The 24,114-nt window shown below is 40.4% G+C and overlaps 5 protein-coding genes across 7 annotated transcripts; 1 reads left to right on the top strand and 4 right to left on the bottom strand.

Moving 5' to 3' along the window:
- Positions 1-264: 264 nt before the first annotated feature.
- On the bottom strand, positions 265-5,421 carry LOC116201717. The gene is made up of 3 exons (XM_031533104.1): positions 5,182-5,421; positions 3,809-5,065; positions 265-2,906 (listed from the first exon to the last, which is right to left on the bottom strand). The coding sequence occupies exons 2-3, from the start codon at positions 4,941-4,943 to the stop codon at positions 754-756; spliced, it is 3,288 nt and encodes a 1,095-aa protein (XP_031388964.1). The 5' UTR covers positions 4,944-5,065; positions 5,182-5,421; the 3' UTR covers positions 265-753.
- A 446-nt stretch (positions 5,422-5,867) lies between these two features.
- On the bottom strand, positions 5,868-12,382 carry LOC116192420 (acyl-CoA-binding domain-containing protein 4-like). Of its 3 annotated transcripts, none has more exons than XM_031520970.1 (19): positions 12,112-12,382; positions 11,239-11,309; positions 11,098-11,161; positions 10,932-11,003; positions 10,476-10,670; positions 10,295-10,372; positions 9,964-10,078; positions 9,766-9,828; positions 9,249-9,310; positions 8,890-9,029; positions 8,303-8,429; positions 8,111-8,225; positions 7,876-7,964; positions 7,695-7,778; positions 7,394-7,579; positions 7,156-7,311; positions 6,971-7,030; positions 6,312-6,546; positions 5,868-6,126 (listed from the first exon to the last, which is right to left on the bottom strand). In XM_031520970.1, exons 1-18 carry the CDS (start codon positions 12,262-12,264, stop codon positions 6,358-6,360), a joined length of 2,019 nt encoding a protein of 672 aa, XP_031376830.1. In that variant the 5' UTR covers positions 12,265-12,382; the 3' UTR covers positions 5,868-6,126; positions 6,312-6,357. The 3 variants fall into 3 exon arrangements, with proteins under 3 accessions (XP_031376830.1, XP_031376831.1, XP_031376829.1); XM_031520971.1 differs by adding an exon at positions 11,627-11,705 and having other exon boundaries at positions 5,887-6,546; positions 12,112-12,313; XM_031520969.1 differs by having other exon boundaries at positions 5,887-6,546; positions 12,112-12,381.
- A 3,186-nt stretch (positions 12,383-15,568) lies between these two features.
- Positions 15,569-17,010, bottom strand: LOC116189074 (protein OPI10 homolog). The gene is made up of 3 exons (XM_031518638.1): positions 16,793-17,010; positions 16,341-16,500; positions 15,569-16,225 (listed from the first exon to the last, which is right to left on the bottom strand). The coding sequence occupies exons 2-3, from the start codon at positions 16,441-16,443 to the stop codon at positions 15,762-15,764; spliced, it is 567 nt and encodes a 188-aa protein (XP_031374498.1). The 5' UTR covers positions 16,444-16,500; positions 16,793-17,010; the 3' UTR covers positions 15,569-15,761.
- A 2,207-nt stretch (positions 17,011-19,217) lies between these two features.
- Positions 19,218-20,375, top strand: LOC116192419 (nuclear transcription factor Y subunit B-4-like). The gene has a single exon (XM_031520968.1). It carries the CDS (start codon positions 19,268-19,270, stop codon positions 19,766-19,768), a length of 501 nt encoding a protein of 166 aa, XP_031376828.1. The 5' UTR covers positions 19,218-19,267; the 3' UTR covers positions 19,769-20,375.
- A 1,681-nt stretch (positions 20,376-22,056) lies between these two features.
- Positions 22,057-23,944, bottom strand: LOC116195981. The gene is made up of 3 exons (XM_031525463.1): positions 23,788-23,944; positions 23,304-23,367; positions 22,057-22,337 (listed from the first exon to the last, which is right to left on the bottom strand). The coding sequence occupies exons 1-3, from the start codon at positions 23,848-23,850 to the stop codon at positions 22,117-22,119; spliced, it is 348 nt and encodes a 115-aa protein (XP_031381323.1). The 5' UTR covers positions 23,851-23,944; the 3' UTR covers positions 22,057-22,116.
- Between the last annotated feature and the right edge of the window lie 170 nt (positions 23,945-24,114).

The raw sequence follows: 24,114 nt of genomic DNA on the forward strand, positions 1-24,114 counted from the left end.
TGAAGTCTCCGTTAATCAGACCGCAAGCCACCGGACCATTCCATTGGCAAATGATTATTATCATTATAAGACCAACAGTACTCGGAGCTGGGCCAAGATCTTCAAGCCCACCTCCAATATTTTTTTTTGCCGGAGGCAATAATACCTCGGCCGAGACAATCGGAAACAAAATTACCCGTTCAGGCAAAATTTATGGGCCCACCGACCAATTTTTACCCTTCAAATATTATGATTAATAATTTAAATGCAATACACGTCGCGATCACAATAGCCAGAAGAATCACCACGAAAGGCGTTGGCGTTCGGGGCACAGAACATTAATTAAACGGTCGAAAATCCGAAATGTAGAACTTGCCAAAGCGTTGGGAGAGGACGAGTAAACAAATCTACTAAAGTCTATGTTACCTAATGGGCTAAAAGCAAGAAAGAGAAATGGGAATATTACACTACAACTTCACTATTGAGTTACTAACAAATTTTGGAACCCCTGCCAACAAAGCCTTCATAATAGAAAAACAACTTCCCGTCCCGTTCCGTCTTGTCTCATCGGCCTGTCTGTCTCGTCTTGTCTCGTCTCGTCGGTCCGCGCTTCATAGCTTGGACCCTCTCCCTCGGCATCTTAAGGCCCGCACCGGCAGGTAGCGTTTGAGATAATTGATGATTGCCTCCTCCATGGACGAGCCCCAAGTTTTTTTGGGCATCTTTTCTTGACTCGTCAAAATTGGCGTTGCGCCTCCTCTGACGAGTTCAAGGTCATAGAGGGTGGTATGGCACATAGCCCAACAAGCCGGACAAACTGGTCACGACGTCATTGCACCGAGTGAGCAGGCTTATCATCTGCTGCGATATGTCCACACTAGCCGTAGCAGCAGTCAGGGCGGGCAAGGGTGTAGAGATGTTTGGGGGCGGTTGGGGTTGGTTTCTCGGCGGGATTTCTGAGTGATGGTGAGAATTATTATGCTGCTGTGCGATTGCATATTGCGGAGGAAGGGGAAGGAGAGGAGGGAGACTAGACTTCTGTTGAAAGTTCTTACTATTATATATCGTTCCACCAACACTTGAAGTAGAAGAAGACGAACCAGCACCGTCACCAAAACTACCACTGTTTGTGTTGTTGTTCGAAGTAGAATTACCAACTCCGGGATGGTCTTGCCTAGGGTTCTCTTCCCCTCCCAACAAGAACTTCACGCGGGCAGTCCCCTTCCCGCCGTTTCCGGATGCAGACCCAGCTTCTTCGCCTGGAGGCTTCTTCAAGCAGGACTTGAGCTGCACTGACTGCGGCTGTGGGATCGGCTGGTATGCATAATGAGGGGCCACCTGCCTCTCGGAATTGGGATCCTTAGACCTTGAGGTCTCGGTCATCGAGTCCTCGTTTGTCTCCGGGCCTTCCTGCCCTGGAAGGTCCACGGGCCGAACATGGCATCTTACATTACCAAACGGTGAGCTGTTTCCCATAGCGTACTTACATGCCGCCTGAGCATCAACCTTGTGCTGGAACACGACACGACAAGTCGATGACTTCCAAAAGACGCGAATGCTGTTGTGATCCAACGGCCCAAAACGAGCAAATCTTGCCTTGAGATGGGCAACGGATGGGAGAGATGTTTTTGGAGGGAACTTCATCACCAGCATTGTGGGTTCGGCAGCCCTGGCCAGTGGTGGTGGAGGCTCCGATCTCCTCGCAAGAACTGGTTTTACCGACTTCGATGATGGGGCTGTGGCTGCGGTTTCTTTTCCTTCACCTGGCCTCGTATCTTGACCTTTCTGAACTGCCTTCTTCTCCGCAGTCAGCATTTTAATTTTATTCACACTCTTTAATTTCTTTGCTTCCAGTTCTTCTTGACGATCAGAAGGAGCCCGCTTCCTCCCACCCCTGCTCAGATCATCCAGTCTCAGAGAAGTCTTGACCAGTTTTGGATGCAGAGATTTTCGGACTGCTTCACTTGAAGATTGCTTGGGAGCTCTGACAGTCGGAGATTTGGCAGGACGAATCTCCACGGAATCAGACTCTGATGCAGGTGCAATAATCAAGCTCTTCTGGTACACTAGTGACCTGAAGCGCAGAAAGGACTGCTTTATAATAGCAGGGTTGGTCCTCTCCACACCGTGGAAATGATCAACAGCAAGGTGTTGTAAACCATCCAAAAGATGTCTCAATTCAAGCTCAGCATTTTCAATTCCACCGGCAGTCAATGGCCCCACTGAATCCACTATTGAACTGCTTCCATCATCTTTCTTCGGTGGATCTAACTGAATGCCTTCTTTCGAAGCAGGTGGCCTTCCAGCTTTTGCGGTCACCGACCGGTGGTGCTGTTGATCAGAGCTCTGCTCTGGACCGAGCATTTTCCTCTTTTTCTTCTTTGCATTCATCATCTGTGTACCCAGCTCCCCTGGAGGCCGTTTAACAACTTTCTTCTTCTTCACCACTCCATCGGCACCGACAACAGCTCGTTTTGCACCAGTCAATGATGAATTCACAAGACAGCCAGAGTTTTGAACTTGATCCAATCCTGGAATGTTGGTTTTTATCTCTTGGCTTTCCTGCAGGAACTCTCTCTTTACATCTTCAGCGGCACCTCCGACAGTGGAGCTACTTCCATGTGCAGGAGTCCCATCTGTTGTTGCCGCTTTACCAACCATATCCTGTCCCAAAGTTGCATTAACAGCTGATTGGTCTTGTTCCTGTTTCCCAGGAGATTGAGAGTTTAGAGGGACTGACGGAACCCTCTTCTGCAAAACATAGCCTCCTGCATCTGAACCTTCCACATAAGCTGCTGAAGCTGAATCATCTCTGCGCTTGAAAAGGTATTTGTCTTTCTTGGACTGATCCTTCACCTTCATGGTCTTACTGGAGCTCCTGGACCCACCAAGAGTTTCGGCGATAACTAATGGACCGCTCAAAGGAGCTGGAGAAGGCAAGAAACAAGATGATACTATTAGCAAATCAAATCAGTCAGAAAAAGTAGTAAATGTGCTCGCGTATATATAATAGCATTTTGCTTGCTGATCAGAAAAAGACACAATGCTGCTCATCCATTTCTTTTTAATGGTGGTGAACCCTCTTGGTGCCTTTATTGATGAAAGCTAGTATAAGAACGATCATGAAACAGGAGGTAACCATCTAAAATGTTTCCAGGAGCTAACCAGTCCTAATTTCAAGTAAAATACTTCAATACTGATATCAGAATTACAAACTCTCATGCAGCTGTCTAATTTTCTTCTTCCACAAGACTGTTAGTCATCAAGTAAATTTTTCATCACTTGCGCAAAGATTCCAAGCATTTCACACCACTGCCGATTAATAGAATCTGATAGTAAATCTTGTTCTAACACACATGAATTGTGAAAAGGAAAGCTCGTAATGCTCAGGTGTAATGCAACAAAGTCATCATGGAATCAATCATGTGAAATCTGCTGCAACAATCATTTATCTCCAGAAATGCCACGATCATAGGATTAAGATGCCTTAAAATGGGAGAATTAACCCCAGAGCAAATGGAAATACAGCAGCAACTGTATCTATTTATGAAAGAATCGAGGAAATAGCCTGGTAAGCCTGAAATTCATCCCCTCAACTCATATCTCAGAAGATTTACCTCTCCTTGACATTAATTGCACACCTGTCCATGAGCATATTGCATGTAGCATTGACATGGAAAGCACATGATTGGGGAGGGGAAATGACAGCATTACACACAGAACACCCACAAATATTCAAACTTTATAGAAGTAAACTGCAGAATAATCACATATAACTTTTACTTTTACAATTATCTAGAGTGCAAAAGAGAATTCTACAAGTTGATACCTCGCGTCTGCTCTCTAACTGGCTGATCTGTTGCACCAGTATCACGGGAAGGGCGCGTAGCTGGTGTCCCAAATGCCTGAGCATAGGTCTCATCGAACTCCTCAAACACTGCCTTGCGGTAAGCAAAAACAGTTGCCCTATTTTTAATGAAATCAATGGTCGTCTGATCACTACCCTGTGGTACAGATGCCAACTGTTGGATGAAGGCGAGAGTTTCTCTGGGCGAGAAACTATCTCTCGCCTTCTTCATCTGTGTTTCGGAATAAACTCCTTGTTCATAATCAGGCACATCGACTGCAAAGTAACCCTGAATACTGGTGGGCCGGAAATTGTATTTATTCCAACATTTGCAAGCCAAACCCAAAGCCCTTCTTCGACTGATCTCATCCAGTGCCTCCTCCACCGCCTTCACGAAATTCCTGGAATTCATTTGGTGGGACTTCTCAGCAAAATTGGCATCGAAAGGGATCAGCTCTGCTGGGTCAAACCAACCATAGCTACTATCACCAAAGAAAGCCACCAAGACATGACCCGCTCTACTAGTTCGGCGAACTGATGAAGAAGCAAAGGCTTCATTAAAGATATGTCCTGGCCACCAAGGATGCGACTTTACCTTTCCCCACACCATATCCCCCACTTCAAATCCAAAACTCAGCGCCCTCGACATCCCACTCTCGATCAATCCAAATCTCTCATTTGCTACATATTCATCAAACTCCGTCATCAATGACTTATAATGTATGGAAGAAGACTTGGATGGTTCCGCCTCTCGTTCAGTCTTCAGCATCTTCGGCTCAGCCACAATACTTTTAGCCTCAAACATATGGTCCTTACTATCCACGGGATTCTGTATGTCAAATTCGACCTTCTGAACCCCGTATTGATCATTAACCGTACTACTACAATAATTTGCTGAACTCGGTCGGCCTTCCTCGTCATTAAACTGGCCATTGCCTTCATCCTTAACTTCAGAATTAGGACAAATATCTTCCTGCTTTACACTCACGACCCCAGAACTGGACTCTCCCAATGAGCAAACCCTAGCTCCATCATCCGCTGATCTGACACTATCTGGAGCAACTCCACCTTCCAAACCAAAGGCCTCGCCATCCTGAACTTCTCGATCAATATCCATGGAAGAAGAAACCCAAACCCCAGCCCCGGCAGGGACCACGAGATTCACACCCTTTTGGTCCCCATTCGAGCAAGGGACAGCTGCGTAGACCCCAGCTCCAGCTCGATTATCTTCCAAACCACCTGAATTCATGTTCAATTCACAGCCGCTCTCCGTTACGAAGATTATTTCAGCAGCTAGGCCTCCAATGGAAATCTCGATAATACGAAAAGAAAAAGAACTGAGCTTGCGAGCGTACCTTCTGCAACCGCGAGAGGCGCACTGCCTGCTGTCAGCTTTTCCGGCGGAAAATGCAATCGCCGATGGCAAAGTGATGAATCAAAGACGCTACCGCACACTCGAGAGAACGAGAGATGGGGGGAGAGAGAGAGAGAGAGAGAGAAGGGAAGTGTTTGGATGGAGAGAGAACGTAGGGTTGCGAATATTTGTTTGTACTTTTTATTTTTTGCTGATCCGCTGCGGCGCCTATTCTGCGTAGACTAGTTTAGGCCGCTCTGATGCTGCCACGTGGACACGACCTAATCATCCAATGACCTATTTTTGATGAATGATCATCCAGTGACCTCAGTTTTTAAACTGGAGGATAATCTTAGCCTGTTATCTGCTTGGCTAGTTGACATATTCAGTTGGACGTGAAAACAGTTCCTGAAAGAATCATATGAAAGTCCTTATATGTGGGAATTGTTCGTTGTTTATGCGGATCAACGGAAACTTTCGTTATGGCTGGTTGGTTGAAAAACTTGTTCGTGTTGGGACGGAAGTTTCGATTGCATTCGTCTATTATGATCCGTGAAGAATTCCAGATTTCCAATTGCAAGTTTCCTAGGCAATAGGAATGCTACAGTATGACTTCACAGGAAACCGCATTGATTGAATTAAGAGTCAAAATCCATTTGGTCAACTGTGCAAAATCACATTTTTCACTTGATCTGAATGATATGCATTGATCAAAATCTCCGTCTAACCTTCCCATAAGTTTGTACCTGAGATAACAAGGGCAATGTAACAGTGCACGGCTCTAGTTAGTAATCAAACCTGGTAATCAAGAAAACTACGGATTCATTCCTAGAGAAGAGAAGCAGACAAGAAGAAAAATGAACAAGTCTCTTTAGGAATTTCCTGTTGTGTCGCATCCTCGAATCGGCCCCCTCTGATCCCCTCATATCACGTATATGCATGTCAACTGCAGACTCAAGTAACAAATTGCAATGGGAAAATACATCAGTCTTAAGCCCGACAACTTTCGAATTTACAGAACTCCAAGCAAAAGTCCATCACGAGAGGCTACTTGAGGGGATTAAGCGTATAACTAGAGTAATTCTGTTTTTTCTTCCTGTATAACGTTAATAATGAATTAATCACTAAGACCTGAAGCTTGATGACTAAACAGGAAGAGTGTAGGTAGCTATAACTCTCAGGCTTCCTCCTCCTCCTTTTGGCTCGGAGGAGTTCCCGTAAGCCAAGTCCACATCCCACCCGAGCTCTGCCTCTTCGAATTCAGTGCAGCTTGTTCCGAAGCAGCCTTCTGTCTTTGGAGGAGCTCCAGCTCCTTTTGCAACGTCTCCAACGTTTGCAGTTTCTGCCTTAGCTCTGCAACATCAACCTGTGCATACAAATTCGGTGCAATTATTGTCTGAAATAAGTGCAATGGTAGGATAGGATCCTATACATCTCTCTCTAGCAGATTCAATTATTTAGCTATTAGAAACTTTACGGAAGATATCCACAACTGGCATAACCATCCTCCAAAAAAAATAATCATAAAAATAAATTAAAAAAAAAATCCTGACAGAGCCCAACAGTCAACTCAGTTTCTCATGCTGTTTTTCATGAACTGACGTGTGAGACTTCTAAATTACCGGAAATTCCAAGCGCTTGATCTAAAGAGATAAAGTTTGTGATATTACATTATAGTCCCATTAAATGATTCTGAGAGTAAGCAATAGTACAGAAAAGATCTACTTATGAGTTGTGGTTGGTTAAGCAAAGGCTGTTTCATGAAATAACTTCCAGAAATGAACGTATACCTCAAGTTTAAAACATCTTGACTGCTCAGCTGCTAGCTGACCACGTACAGATTGGAGCTCCTGCGATGGAAAAATCGATTATTGAGGCATTCATAAATCACCTTGCTATATCCACAAAATTATGCATTGGAATGTAAACTCCACGTCACTTTCAGCAACTAGTTGTCTATGATTGTAGACAATACCTTGTATAGGTCTGAATGGCGATTTTCAGCATCTGATAATTCTTGCTTTAACTGAAGAGACAGCAACCTCTCTTCATTTAGCAAAGATTCTAATTCTTCTTTCTCAGCTTTGAGGGTGGCCAAGAGATATTTACTGCCTTCCTCGCCCTTTGCTTTCTGCTCAAGAATGGCAGCATAAGTGGTCAGTGCAAAAAGATATACTCCTCTTGGCAAGAAGATTTTCCAAATATTCTGTTACCTTGGGATCGGAGTCAACATGGTCGACTCCAATTTCCCTAATTTTACCGTCCTGGCCTGTTTCAAAATCGGATTCCAAGTCTCTGGTGGCATTCGTAGCATTTTGCATAGCAGCAACACTGTCGGGAATCAGTGCCTCCATCTTTGACTGTAAGGTTGACTTGTGACTTGGTTTAAGGACATTAACCTGCCAAACTCCCAGCATTACAATCTTCAAAGGATACTCAGCAAAAAATAAATAAATAAAATACAACTTTCAAAGGACAAATGCAATAAAAGCAACTTAATATGAGTTACCGGACCTCATTGCTGTAACGCCCGTTATATCCACCAAAAGATACCAGCACATCTTCACCATCATAGGAGCTCACAACCAGACTCAATCCCTGCAACAGAGTACCATAAACTGATACATTACCTCTTATCCAAAAGATACAAGAAAAACCAGGGCTGTATTTATTAGTGTCCTCACGAATTAGATACCTCACTGGCAACAGGAACACGTCCCTTTGTAGTAGTTACCACGGACCAAGCAAGAGTGGACATATTGAGGACGGCAGTTTCAGAGACACCTGCAAAGGAGAAACCTCATGGAAATGAACATGAATTGCAGAAGACAATGCTGTGTTTTTACATGTAAACCCAAATGGAATATAAGTTGCAAGTGGAAGGGAAAAAGAAATCAAAAGATACATGTTGAAATTATAAAGGTCTATACCGCTCTTGTTGTCGCCACCACCAACAATAAACCAATTATCTCCAATTGTTACACCTGCATGACCTGCTCGAGGAGTGGGTATCTCCCCCTGCTGGCTGGGTCTTGACCATTCCATCTACAAAAGCAAATGAGGGGAACTGTTAACACACCAACTGGGAGACAAAAGCTATCAAAGCTAAGAGGTCCACATACTGTTTGAAGGTCGAGAACGTGGAGATCATTGAAACATGTAGCATGTGAGCCGCCACCAAAGATAAGAAGGTAACGTTCTGCATGTACTGCAGCAGCATGATCGGCCCTCGGCGATGGAGGAATTCCCCTATAAAAAACAGATTTAGTCAAAGCACTTCCTTGAGATAAAACAAAGATAATAAAATTCCTGCTGAATATAATTTCTGAAAAATCCAGCCAGCACACATCCAAGATTTGGATAGAAAATAAGCTGATTGTCTCCATCAACCCTTGATTTTTCCTTGTAAGAAGCTATTCTGGCAGAGAGGGTTTATTGGACTGCAGAAGGTATTCCAATGAAGGCTTCTCCCCAGTTAAGTTAAGTTCACCCCCGAAACTCCAACATTTAAGTATCAGATGCTCATAATGCAGCATCTACTAAAATATACTTTTATCTCACGTGTATTTGAAATCTACACTGACTGTTTTCAGCATTTAGTGAGATTTATTCAACCAGTACTTTTGAAACCCAGCAGATGCAATCTCTAGAAATAGAGAACCAACTAGAAGACTGCTTCAAGTTGCCGAGAGAGCAAAAATCAACATACACAGCATCAAATTCGTCCCATGTCATGCTCTCGAGATCAAGGATATGTAGATCATTCAAAAGAGATCTCTTTGCATCTTGTCCACCGAATATCACTAAGCTTGTCCCAACAAGGGTCACAGATTGACCTCCACGAGAGATCTACAAGAACAAACCAAAACAGTGACGATTTCATAACTAATTTTCAAATCAGGGACTCACAGATTATTATTTATATAAAGAGATACAGTTTCCATAGTGTGAACTTCACTATATTGAACCCTTATCTCTTAACTAAAAGGACTATAACCAGCAATATGAAAAGTAGCAGTAGCAGAATTAGGGGCAAGCACACCAAGGTATAAAAGGAAGGATATATACTGGTGGTTTTCCATAAGTCTTCCAGGTTGACCAGGTATTGATCTGTGGATCAAACTCTTTAACTGGCACCACAAATTAAATAAATATTAGAAAGGAGGATAAAAAAATATATATCATTATAGTAGAAATGACACCCAGATCACAAACTTTCAACAATGTAGTTAATATCCAAAGAAAAAGAGGTCCAGTCCAAACAGGAAATCCATTGTTGCTTTCATTGTCAAAATGAGTTGGAATAGGCTTTCAATTTATATTTACAGATACTCTTCAAAATATCTTCTTCATCAGTCCCTACAACTATGCCAAGATTGTTCTGCAGTTCACAGCAGCACAATTATGAGAAGAATTGCAAAAAGCCTAATGGTTCTAACACGAAGTGAATTATCCAGTTTCCACAGTCACTACTTTGTTCAAGGATATAGACAGAATCAGTTTCTTACATTTATGAACAACTTTTCCAGATAATCATAAGAATTGCGAACCACTATCACATACATCACAGAAGTAATGAATGTACCTAGGATGCCTTCTGATGGGTCCTTTGTATGTCCAGCAATTGAGAGAAGCTTATTATCCCAAGCTATCCAAAAGACAACAAAGATAAAATCACATGATTAAAGAAAACCAATATGCAATTTAGTCAGTAAATGAAATTCTGGCAATACATCCCCACAAAAAAGAGAGCAATGAGCATAAAGAAAATGTTGGATTATACTAATCAATGAATGCCCAGCACGAGGAGTTGCTAGCCCAGGATTTTGCGACTCCGAGGAATCAGATTTAAAAATCGCATCAACCTTCGACCAAGTCCAACTTTTCAAATCTAACACCTACAATGGTTTCAGTTTTCATGAAGATTAACATGATTGCAGGGAAAAAGGAGAAAAAGTAACTGGAGAAGTGCAATGCAACTGTATTACAACAACGGCATGGCCACTTTGTTAGCATAGGTTGTGGAGCTAAAATGCAGGAAAGAATTTAGAGCAGAAGGTATATGCCATATGTAGGAAAACCAGCCCACTTGTGCATGCAGATAAGTCCCTTACATGAAGATCACTGAGGTAACGACCATTGTGGTTTCCCCCATACACATACATTTTGTCTTGAATGACTGCTGCTCCATGCTGCAGGTAAAGAAAAATTGATTCGGGTGAGGCAGGGTCCCAGAGTGAGATAGGAATAAAAGATTAGAAATGGAGGTAATAATGTAACATGACATGCAAATACCTCATAACGGGCTTTAGGTCGCAGCCCAGATACTGGAGGTGCAACCCATTGATCGTAGACAGCAATTGAACCAGGACCATCTGAGATGATGTCTTTATCCTCAATTTCATTAACTATGCCATTCTCAGCGGCAATGGTTTTCGTCTCGGGAATTGAATGTCCATTCTCTACGAACGGTTTTGTGTTTGATGTGTGCTATAAACAACAAACAAGAAATGGTTTCTTATAGTTTAGAAAAGATGGGAAATTGAGCTACACATAAGGCTTTGGAAACTCTTTGTCATAATAGCATTTGAACTTTGCCGGATGGACCCATTGCTGGAAATATATCATCAAGGATAGCAATCTGTATGTACTAGTTTAATGCGCATGATGACACCATATCTTTTATCCAGGTAAGATGATCGATATTTACAGATAAGAAAAGATTTATCGATCGCTGGAAACTATACTCACATTCATTTCCACATCCACAACGGGCTCAGTGACAAAATTAGATGCCCTTGAATACCAACTTGGATCTTCCTCCTATTACGAAAGAAACAAGGTCTGATCAGGCTTCTCTATGAAACTACCTAAGTTTTACCCGCCTAATAATGCCAAGACCCATGATAGCACTTACCTCCAGGATTTTCACGAAGAGTCGCATGGCCTCAGTTTGAGCCATGTTTCCCAGCCCATGCCAACTGCAACGTGAAAATGAAAAAAGCACAATCAACAGTTGATCAGATGCAAAGTTATATACTAGAGAAACGAAATAAACCTTGTCCATTTGCTTTGCTCGACAGGACTCCAACCTCTAGGTTTTGGAGCATTGCAAGGTCCTACAGTGGCCTGAAAGCGTAAGGGAAGAGTAAATTTACCAAAGACCCATAGACTAATTAAATAGGTTGCCGATGGCACAGATAAACTTATATCAGAAGACTGAATACAATTAAATAAGGAAATCCCGAAAAGTGTCTAGCCTTCCTGCCTTTCCCTAGTGATGCTTCAACTCTCACACTTCAACTCGCACAATCAGGTCTATTTACAAGACAGCTCTCTAGTCTCATATGAAACAAAGATCACTAAAATAAGCGGAAAAGTTGAATACGAACTAACAATTGAATACTAACTAAAGTAAAAGCAGGCATTCATTTCTGAGATCTCACGTGGTGAGCGCAGCCTGTGCATGGTGATTAGCTAGCAACAGGGCAATCATGCAACCATATCACTTCTCCACAAGCATCACTGAGAAAGAAACCACACTGATAAAACTTGATTTCAAGCTGTTACGGCAAACGCCAACCCATCTCAGAAGCCGAAGATCACAAAATGAGAAGAATCCATACGGAACATACAATGATCTGGACAGGATAATACAGAACACGCCCCGACGGCACTAGATCCAATGCCAGAGCACTCAAAATCCAAAATGCCGCTCCTACTAGCAAAGCGAGCTGATCATAGCAACGCTCAGAGGCCTCGAGCGACACAGACACATCACAATTTAGCTCAAATCAACGCAGCTCGTCAGCATCCGCACTCAAAGAGCGTCTGATGGACCGGATAACCATGAAAACCGGCATTGCAATAGGAGAAGAGGATTGGATTCGTTCGACATTGGAAAGTGGAACTGGGGGAAGACAGGGGGTACCTGCTGGAAGAGAGCGTAGAGGAGCAATGCCGCGTCATTGGAGAACTTGGAAGTGACTCCCTTGGAGGAATCGGAAGATCCGTCAAATCCGGCGTAGGACGCCGCCGAGTAGAAGCGCTCCGGGTAGGCGAGCCCTGAGATCCCTCGCGCCATAGCCTTGCTTTCGCTTTTCCCCTTCCCTCCTCTCGTCGTCTTCTCTCTCTGACGGATCGAATGGTTTCCCTCTCAGAGAGAGAATTTGCAGAGACGAAGCAGCGGATGCGCAGAAAATAACGGTGCTTAGTTTGATATTGATTTAGATTATGAAAAAGGATAAATGAAATGAAATTATAAATTTGACTTGAAAAACGAGTATTTTTGTTGTGTAGTGTGTTGAGTTAAAGTTAAAGTTAAAAATTTTTACTTAGAAAATGTGTATTTTTATTGTTGTGATTTTAATCGAGAAAATAAACAGTCCAATTAATATTTCTATTGAAGCTTATTTACTTTTATTTATTTATTTATTTTCCTTCTTTTTTTTTAAGCAACGTGCGAGGAATTAATAATCAATAATCATAATTACGATTCATATTTATATATAATATTTATATTTATATATCTTATCTGCCTAGAATATATATGATGCCTTTGGAAGGGGCAGAGAAAACCATACGAGAAATCAACCATATTAAAAATTATTAGAAGGATGAAAGTGAAATGCTTTCTCTCGAAATTAATTTTCAAGAAGATGCCTTTGGAAGGGGAAGAGAAAAATGTATGAGAATTATAATTAAATATAATATAAATAATCAAACTTTAGAGGGATAAAATTGAAAGATTATATAAATTTATAGAAATTTTTGAAAATATATATATATATAAAAAAACACGTAGAGTTTTGTTTTCTTCCAAGGAAATGAGGAAGGGCAAGCGTCCTATGAAGTTAATATGGACCTCTTTTAGTTTATAGTAATAATAATAATAATAATAATAGTAATAGTAATAATTAACGCGTGCCAACGAAGCTCTCAAGCCCGAACATACACCCATGCAAGTAATCCGATAGAAGGTCTTCGACTGTATAATTTCACGATAACTCAAACTTAAATTGTTACTGAAAAAATCGCATGGTTTGACAATTAGATAAATCCTGTTGAATTAAATATAAATGTTTTTATTATCAACATTTATCAAAAGGTCTATCGGATCTTGCTCCTGACATGTTCTTCCCGGCATGACTAAAGATATACCAAATTCCAACTCTATCTTTAAATAGACTATTGTGGCCAAGTGTCAAACTAATAAAATTTTACTCTTTTATTTTTTTTTATGATGGTTAATAATCTCTTCTATAAAATATAACAATAACAATAACAACAATACGTTAAAATTGCTCATTCAATCATCACCACGTTCTTTTCTTTCCAAAATTTCTAAATAAACTTTTAAATTTTTTTTCATTTTTATCCTTCTTGAATCATAGAACCCTACTTACCATAAAAAAAAGAAAAAAAATTATATGGCTTTATAATATGCTCCATCGATACAATGAAAAGTGATATGTATTTCCGAGGATACCATATATTATATTATTAAGTCTCTGTCACTTTTTTTTTTAAATGCTAATGTATGTATATTATTTTTCACATTAAATCACCGCCGATTTGAAAAGAGAAAACTCTCTATTTTACATAGGTCTGTGATGTGATTGGAATAAGGAAAATTTTCTGCTTATTTCAAATATAAGTACGAATTGAAACTTAGTCCACTCCACTTTCGTCTTAATTCTCTATCCCACATTTTTTAAAATAAATTTAATCTATAGGATCAATTAATTAAAATGATCAAAGTTCTTTTTTATGTAAATCTTTAGATATATTCTGATATGTTATATTTTTTCAAATTTTCTCATTTTTATATTGATTTCATTTTTTTGTCACAATATTTTATTTGTCATGATCAACTTGAAAATTAAAAAACTACGAGGCATGCAAGTCTGAACAAACTAGGCTCAAAGGCCGTCAAATCGATTTGCAGGCCAAAGAAAATTTGTATGTTTTAAAGAAATAATTATAGATGTAAACATGTAGAATTTGATCGTTACAAAATATGTAAGAAATAAAAAATATGATTTCTTGACTTTGTCTAATTTTAGATTTAGATATCCAAAATAACTTTTAATAAATCATTATCGATCATGTTAGTATTTTTTCAACTAATCCAATTGAGTCGGGTCGGCTACTAAGGGATAAATCTCTCTCCGGCGTGGATAATTACGTTAATTTTACTAATGTAGTATTAACTTAAAAATGTCTCATATCAATATCACATTATCACTTAATCTAAGAGCAAATTATAATAGGTCATTAAATTTGCTTTTTATCTCATATTTATATTTATATTTTCATTTATTTTCTTCGACTTAGTATTATTTATGGCATATAACCCCTAAATTATCATATGATTATGTAGTAAGCAGTCATAACATTGTGTACTACATCATGTTTTCTTTTTTATTTTTTAATCAATATGTTTCCTAGTATTTGAAAATCCACTGAGAGATTAAAAATCTCACAATCATGAATTTATCTATTCACAAGACTCGAATTTATATATATTCAAGGAAAATAAATGTCAATTTATTTGAATCAATTTATATATATATTTTTATTTTTTGGGATGATTACTCTGATTATGAAATTCAATTTTTCTTTATTGCATTTATTATATGATATGAATTATGTCGAAAACATAATTATATTTTGGGGTAACTACTCTTTGATCTTCTCACAACGAAGCACGAGTATTACCCTAATATATAATAGAAAGAATGCCCAGTTTTAATTTATGGTAAATTACATTGGTGATCCAAAAAGTTTTATAAAAGTTTCAATATGGTACAAAAAGTTTTTTTTCGCTACTTGATAGAACAAAATGTTTCAAAATTGTATAGTACAAATCATCATCTCGCCATTAACGCCGTCAGGCCAACGCTGATGGTGCAAAATCGATTTTTGTGGGACGTTACATGATCGTGCAAAATATTTTGAAATTGTAACTCAATAGTACAAAATGTTTTACGTAAGTTACATGATTGTGCAAAATTTACAGTCTTGTAAAGAACGACTTAACGGCGTCAGTGACGAAATGACGGTTTGTACTATACTGAAACAACTTTGAAATATTTTGTATAATCAAGTAGCAAAAAAAACCTTTTGTACCATCATTTGTAAAACTTTTTATACCATCATTTGTAAAACATTTTAAACCACGGGTGCAATTTACCCTTTAATTTATAACTTTCTCAATATCAAAATAAATGATCATGAATAAAATCTTATTTATAACTTTCTCGATATCAAAAGAAATGGTCATGAAAAAAGTCGTCTTCCCTGTCTCTGTCTTCGCCATACCCCTACGTTCCATGGGTTAGGTTCAATGGAAAGCAGGTAAATTAAATTGTTGATGTGAAAATCAATTAAGAGCAAAGAATAGCATTGACCCGATCCTGCATTACCAGATTAAGTTATGCTCACTTGCACATCAACACACAGACATTCCAACCCCTACAAAATTTCGAAAACTTTAATAACCAATACAAGATAAGTACATTTAATAACCAATACAAGATAAGTACATTCGCTCGACGTGGAGATCAAGGTACAGTCTGACTACAATGCGAATCCTTTCAAGTACTCGGGATCGCGCTTCGCCCGATCTTGGAACTTCTTAAACCACCGGTCCAGTATATCCATGGGCACGATGAGCTTGCTCCCATCGACCCCGCAGAACGACTGCATGAAGTTGAACAGGTTCTCCCCTACCTTCATAGCCAACCTCTCAATCTTCTGGTCAGCCGCAACATCAAGGGAAGGGAGAGACGCCAAGTCCTCGACCGAGACCCCGATCTTGGCCGACGGCGGGGAAGAATCGGCCGCTGTGAGCTGCAGCTGCCCTCCTGGTTCAGGCCAGGGCAGGGAGAGAACAGCTGAAGGCCGGGCCAATGTGATGGCCCCGCAGAACATGAAAGGCGACCCAGGGGATTGGATGTAGACTGCGAGAGCCTTATCGGGCGGCAAAGTGAAGTTGTTCAAGAGGAATATGCAGACTTCCCGAACTTGATCGTATGCCTCGCCTGCAAAATGTTAATACTCCACGATGTCACGAACTAAGTAAAGCCAGGCATACATGCATACATACACAAGGGCACGCTCCGGTTCAGGTTGTTAGTAGCATCACTGTCGACTTACCGACGAAGGTGTTCATATCGAGGATCCAGTGCAAGGTGTCGATCTGCGCGAACGTCGAGATGTCCATCGGGAAGCTTCGGTTCGGAAACACCACCCCGAACATCGTTTTATAACCTTTACTAATTCTTACTTTACACAATTATCTCCAACACCCTCCCACCTGAAAGATCAAAATTTGGTCAGTCATCCACTACTGAGCACTGAGCACCGAGCAGCTTTACAACAAAATCAAACGAACTTCATCGCCTTCGAAAATTTCAGTGTCTCGCATAAAAATTAACACAGATTATTCCAAATTCCATCGGTACTCAATCAATTTCCTGAGAAATTCATTCACAATCTCAGCACAATGCTAATGCAACCAAATTTCTCCGAATTTGGAAGCTTTCGAGAGAATTTCATTACACGGGTAAGGACAATTTCTACAGCAGAATACCGGGTCAGAAGCTTACGATGCTGAGGAGGCGCCGCCGGAACACGAGCGGGGCAGGGCGGCGAAGAATAAGCAGAATCAGGAGCTCGGTACGAGGAAGATGCGATTGAATTTCAGACACAGCTGAAGCAGACAATCAATCAGAGCAGGCGGAAGTGCTGCCGGCGGAAGTGCTGCCGAGGTTTAATAGTAGGAAGGAAGGGAGGAGAGCGTGAAAGCGAAAGACGGCCAAAAAGCATTCTTCCAGAAGCTTCAAGACTCGGCACAGCAGATAATAGCCAGCGAAATTGGGGCTGGGCCTGTTTTCTCCCATGCCCATGAACTGAGATGGGCTCTTTATGGGCCTCCCTTCAAGCCCATGAAATCTGCTGAGCTTTTGATGGGCTCAGAAGACCAACATCAGTACATTTCCATTAGTGGCAATCCTTAATTCCTATTATTTTTCTTAATTAATTCTAATTATAGTTTATGTATCCTATACTCATGAGAGGCTTTTATTTGTGGCATTCGCATACATATATATATATATATATATTATATCCCTTTGGGCAATTTTACTACACAACCACGAGCTGAAACACGCGAGCCTCCAATTTAAGAAGGCTCCGAAAATTAATATGTTCTAGAGATTCATTTAAATGAGTGTACACATATTTTCCTAATAAAAGTAGGTATATCATTGCTTGCGATGAAAATAATAATGAAAACTCTAGGATTTATTTTTACAATGCATAAAGTATGCTGAAGATTAAAAATAGTATATAGAGAAGTTTTGATACAACGTTTGGTGATTAAAGTGAGAAAATGCCAAACGGTCCAATAAGTGAGGCTTTATCTGAATCTCGAGAATAAGGCATGCTTAATTAGTTAATTAATCTCCATACCTTAATTAAAAGAATGTCTAGAAGCCTTACTCTCTATTTGTTAATTAAATTTTAACTAAAGTACTTTTCACCTTTAGTCAGTGGACTTAGGCTGAAAGTTACAAGCCATATTAATTATTATTTTCTCTACGCCATTTGAATCAGATTCGATACCCTCTAAGTTTGAATGGATACCGAATTAAATAAAAATATCAATAAACCTATGTTTTAGCAATAATTAATTTCACTCATACGCAATCCATCGAAAAAACTTCACTCATGTGCAAGATCATTGCATGATTAGTCCATAAGGTCTTTGTAAACAGGATGGAAAAAGCTAGAAAACTCATAACATATTTCATCGAATTTATCATCTTTTTTACATTAAAATATCATATTTCTTCTTCCGATTTTATAATTTTACAATTCTTTTATTGAACTAAACTTCTGGATCTGTTCCTGTTTGTAAATGACAAGTTTCACCCTTTTTGTAGCACAAAGAGTGACATGGGCCAGTCGATTCACAACCATTTGCTAGAATTATAGTATGCTGAATTTGACTTACTTGAATGGCTTCTACTACCGATTTTTAAAATCGAAAAACAACTATTATTGTTAATTACTGTATATATATATATTTACCGGAATTCGACCAAACTCTTCCGACAAAGAAGTCACATGAAAGGAGATTCTTTGCCGCCACATTAAGTGACAAAACCCTGTTTGACACCTGAGTATGTGAGATGCAATCAAACACTAAGATTGATAATTGATTGGTAATTAAGTTCCTTAATTTAATTGATCATTTAGGTAAGATGTTGGTCTGGGGTTTGGTGGCTTCCCAGATGATGAGACGTGCCCAGATATCAGCCACTACTTCTAATTCGGATTGTTAATAAAGAATTGTACTTAAAGCCTCAATATATGTTAATTAAGGGTTTAACAATAGGATTAGTACATGCTAATTATATGGCCGAAGAGGGAAAGTGTGTGAAGCCATTGGAGCTGGGAAAATGAGGGGACCACGTGTCATCCATTAAAGTAATTGCTATCTCTAGTCCAGGGTTTCGATGGAGTAATTAATAATGACCTAAATAATTAATTCAACATCAGTACTCATTCTTTCCCAATTTGAGTAAAGTAGAGACTAAAGCAGTATATGCATATATGTCGGACGAGAGAAAATCATGAATGGTCATATCTTACGGTTGAGTAAGAATCAATTAGATTTCACATTGTGACGTATATATTATGTATGCATTTATTCATTCATTTGCTATAATCTTTTCGGTGTGAACCTTGGTATCCGGAAGTCTAATTGGACATCGACTAATCCAGTGGAGTCGAGTCGGCCAATGAAGGGGTAAAACTCTCTCAGCGTAAGACATATTTTCTCATATTGGACAAACATGAACTCACTATCTTTTACCTTCCACTCATATTTTGGATCCGTCCACATCCATAAGCCTAGCATGTTATGCGGCATTCACGTCCAATCGTATATATGCGATACTCATCTTTATTTATTCAGATGACATATACAGTTCTGTATAGTCAGATAGAGACGGACGTTCTATCTATATATAATAAATTCGACGCAGATACCAGTTCATCGAGGAAACAGGAGAAGAATGGCGGATGAGCAGGAGCGGATGCTGCCAATAGCGAACATCGGTAGGATAATGAAGCAGATGTTGCCAGCAAGCGCAAAGATCTCAAAGGAGGCGAAGCAGACAGTGCAGGAGTGCGCAACGGAGTTCATAAGCTTCGTGACGGGGGAGGCGTCGGAAAAGTGCCAGAAGGAGAACCGGAAGACGGTGAACGGGGACGACATCTGCTGGGCTTTGAGCACTCTAGGGTTCGACGACTATGCGCGGGCGATGATGAGGTATCTTCAACGATATAGGGAGCAGGCCGATAAGGATAGATCTTCCTCATCTTCTTCAGTGGCAGCAAATCGACCTCAGACTGGTAATGATGGACAGATAACAATCAGAAGATCATCAGAGGAATTGTTTCTGGGCAGTAATGGAAAAACTTCTTCCAATTCTTCCCATCAGCAAGAGGAGGAGACGGATCGTAATGCTCCTCCGACTCTGGAGTTTGGGATCATCAATGAGAAGAACGTATAAAGTGCAATAGATGGCTAGCTTTCCATTCATCCATTTGTACTCAAGGTTACGGCACAATGCCGGGGAAGGAAAGACCGAGATATCATTACTGGTCGTGAGAAGACAGGATGGTCATCTGAACTCTACAACAAATTACTAACTCAAGGGCACCCTGCAGTTCAACCACGAACCCGATCACCTGTAATTAGTACTTTACGAGCTAGATCATTTCCTAAAGTTCGCGTCTGCGGGAGCTGAGGACTCATGTATGTATAAACAGTTGTGGAAGGTAACCGGTTTCGTGTTTTCAGTTTCCTTTCCTTTTCCATTTCCCTATCCCTTCAGATGTCGTCATTCTTTCTCCCCCTGCTAGTCCTGAAGGGCCGTCCATATTAAGTCGGGACATGGTACTTTCTTACTGTCAAATTAGAGCGGTCATCGTTCAGAAGCTCTTTCAAGTTTCAGGAATATACAAGTAAGTAAATCTGCACCTTTCAAGTTTCAAGAAATTAATATGCTTAAGAACTTAACACGAAATATAAAACTTTATCAGCAAAAGGAGATCTTATGATTTGTTTCCAATCTGTCAGAATTTAATTGATTTTCATCATATTATCGATTCATTCCTGCTGTGTACTAATTGCACTCTCAAATCTATCATTTCTTACTAATTCTCCATACACCTTCGGAAGGTTGTTATTTAATCCGGGTGGATAAATAATTTACGAGCATGAGATCTTGCAGAAATACTATGATCGACCGACTGACTCTTTTCAGATTTTATATATTTGGCCAGGATCCTTATTTACTTTCGAACGGATATTATCAAAACCGAATGAAATAATTCAAAAGAACTGTCAATCAATTGTGCACAGTTATAGATCCTCTTGTTTTGGGTATCCAAATTGTTAACAACGTATAGAAACGCATCCATCCTTCACTCAGCGGCAAGGGATTAGTAATTACTTGTGTGAATAATTGCCTTACAAGTTACATCCATCGTTCCTGTTTTTCCGGTTCCAGGCCACCCGGACCACAATAATAATCTTGATCAGTATGGGGATGCTGAGGGCTTCTCATGTACTATATGGTCCCATTATGTCAGTTTCGAAGATCTGGGAAAGCATAACTGCTATTGATAGATACAGCCAGAATTGATCACGCTTATCCAGTAAGTATTGAAATCTATTATCAGTATATCACGTGACAAGCCTATGGGCAATGAGTGCTGCTTGAGTATATATGTACAGATCTCCTTGGTCAAATCATGGAGTTAAAGAATAGCACAAGTAATAGGTTCTAGGGTTTCCCTTCTTAAACATTTAACCAGGGACCACGGATTTTAGGGCTTCGCAAGACATCATTTGTCGTGAAAATCCAATCAAATCTCAGGCATGCTTATTCATAATTGGGTGTATATTTGCAAATGGATTGTAAGCAAGAAACCCTTGTGATTAAAAAATTGGGACTCCTGTCAGAATTAGAGCTTTTAGGGTTTCATGAGCAGCTTTGCTGGGACCACTTCTCAACTAATCTTTACCTCTCTCGGCATTGTTTCGAAACAAAAGGGATATATGAAGCGATGTTCGATGAGGAAAGTACCGACGGTATACGGTTAATCCGAACGAAGCATTCCCGGAAATATATTTTGCCCATAATACCGGACGAAGCGTTCATCATTAACTAGAGAATGGAGGGATTAGTATATGATAATTATAATCGAAGTTCAAGAATGGCAGTAGACAGACACTGAACAATAGAACTAGTTGTACGGAGCTCTCCATATACTGACGAATTTCTCGTGTACTACTAAGACCTCGTTTCCACAAGCTCCGACCACGGAAACCCCGGCATCGAGCTTCATCAATGCTGAATGGACCACGGCGAGGGGTCACCCTGCGATCCGGCAGTGGTGAATCTCGAAGCACGCCTCGTGAAGCGGCAAATTTCTGGGAAACTAATAAAGCTGCAAAGGGGAGAACTGAGAAGAATTTACCATGGTTTGTCTATGCGAGTTGAAGCAACCCTCGGCATTACAGCGAAACGCATAGAACAAAGATAAGAAACATTAGTTTCAATACCACGAAGACGTGGTCTTAGTGAGATGCACATCAGGTTCATTTTATTACCAATTACGAGCATTCACCGGGAAATTGCTTTGCAGTCGCAAAATCCTGAGAATTGAATACGTATGAGATAATACGAACTAATAGAAATTATCTTCATTTTGTTTCTCGGTTGTAGACATGTTTAGTTCATGGGCTTCTTGATTTGAAGATGATGTCTCGTCAGGCAAGTGAGAGGAGGTGAGAAACAAGAAGCATATCAACCATGAATTAATCGAACGATTCCGTCAGGGAAATAACTCATTATAATCGATTAACGAAAGCTTCAACAAGTCCCCAGCCGTCATCAAGATCCGGTCCCACCCAGTAACCGGACAATACAAAACAACTACAACACGACTCCATATTCATGCAACTGCAGAAGCTCCGACTCCTCGTATATGCTTCAATGTGATCTTGATGGCACCCAATATTTGTGAAAAATCTTGCCCTGGTTAAGTCGCGAAGTGCAGGAAGCCCGGGTGCTGCAGAAAGTCAATTTTTTACTCACAGTATCAGTCTCCACATTGAATCAACAAAGCAAAGAAAGAGTACTAAGATGGTTGATATTGTTCCATCGGAGATATTAACAGCATTACCATCTCTTCTCAACGGACAATAGAACCTTATGCAATGAGCATAATGAGCAATTAATGCATGTATGCTTCAACGAGGAACATGCTCTCTAGATTGATCTAACAATCGCAGTTTTGTACATCGTTCCTGCTAGCTAAGATAGATTTACGAGTTCTTGCAGCCTCAAGCTCTTAATATTGGCAATGAAACGCATTTCTCTTCTTTTCTCTCCGGTGTAAAGCGACTCCTCGACAATGGCCGAAAAACAAAATGACTCCCTGCTCAACAACTACCTCAAAAGTAAAGCTTAAGCCTTTCCAGAAATCCTATTTTGGCGTGGTCAATTTCGCAGTAAATGTGGGGCGCGAGGACTCGAACCTAAATAAGTGTCGTCAGTTGTGGTCTTATCCACTTGACTAACTCATTCGTGCAGAGTAACTCATCACACATCCGGCCAAGAACAAAACTATAAAAGAAGATGCGCCGCATATGCTATCTATAATAGATCGATATCTGATAATTAAATCAACCAAATGAATATTTCAAGCACACTGAACCACATGTAATGTGAACAGGGCCTCCACCTTGAACTCAACTGAACTCAACCGAAATTTGTGATTAAAGAGAGGGAATTAACTGAAGCTCTCAGTAAAGCAGCTTCACATCTTACCAATTAGTTCATCAGAATAATAACAGAACTACGAGAACATCCGATTCTCATGGCTTACTCATAAACCTAGGGCAGGACTAGCACCTAAATTGAACTAAAACTAATAAGCCGTGGGGGCAGCAAAAGAGGCCAAAATGCTTGTATTATGATCCACAGGGGTCGCAAAATGAAGTAGCACAAAATCAAACGAAGACGCAGACAGTACCTTTCGTGTCACCAGCTCGACCAACGGCAAGTCCAGCCCTACTTGGAGCTCCTGGGCACATTTCCTGCATTTGAGCCCGACAAAGTATCAGCAATGGGCGTAACCAGAATAATCTACAGCATGGAGAAAATGATCATCTTATTTAGTCCGTGACGACAAGCCGAACAGCTGTAACTCTACTGGCTGTTCATTACCATATTTCAGAACTGCAAAAGTTTAATCGATATCTCTGCTTTTGGTTTAGCAACTGTCTGGAGTGCAGTCGAGTTGTTCGACGAAATGTCGCTAAAAGTTGAGCTTGCCCATATTCGCCACAAATACATGCTTTTCCTCCATGATCATAAACCCAACAATCTCTCTCTCCCTCTATACATATCTATCTATCTATCAATCTATCTATCATCTTACAGTTCATCAGCTAGAGAAGGCAGAGCAACCACAATAGACAAACGAAGAAACCGAGTTCTGCAGAGAAAAGGCATACTTTGGAAGGCGTTTTCCACGGCACGAGAGGGAAGGAGAAGGTTATGGAGATCAAGCTCGCCATGGAAGCTCACAGCTGAAGCTCGCCCTCGTGAAGCGACAGACTTTCAGGACTCTCGCCTCTCGGTGGGTAGCGAAGACCCAAACGGCACCGTTTAGTTCTCCAAGTTCTCGCGCCGTGAAAACAGGTGAGATTTGTTTTTTGCCCTTAGAGTTTCAATCTTTTCAAAATGCAACCCTAAGTTTCTGTTTCGTACTTTTCTGTTATGTCCATATCGTATTCAATCCATCCGACGGGCCGATGCTCAAGTAAAATACTAATTTCAGA

This window comes from Punica granatum, chromosome 1 (assembly GCF_007655135.1).
Source record: "Punica granatum isolate Tunisia-2019 chromosome 1, ASM765513v2, whole genome shotgun sequence".
In the NCBI taxonomy this organism is placed as follows: Eukaryota; Viridiplantae; Streptophyta; class Magnoliopsida; order Myrtales; family Lythraceae; genus Punica; species Punica granatum.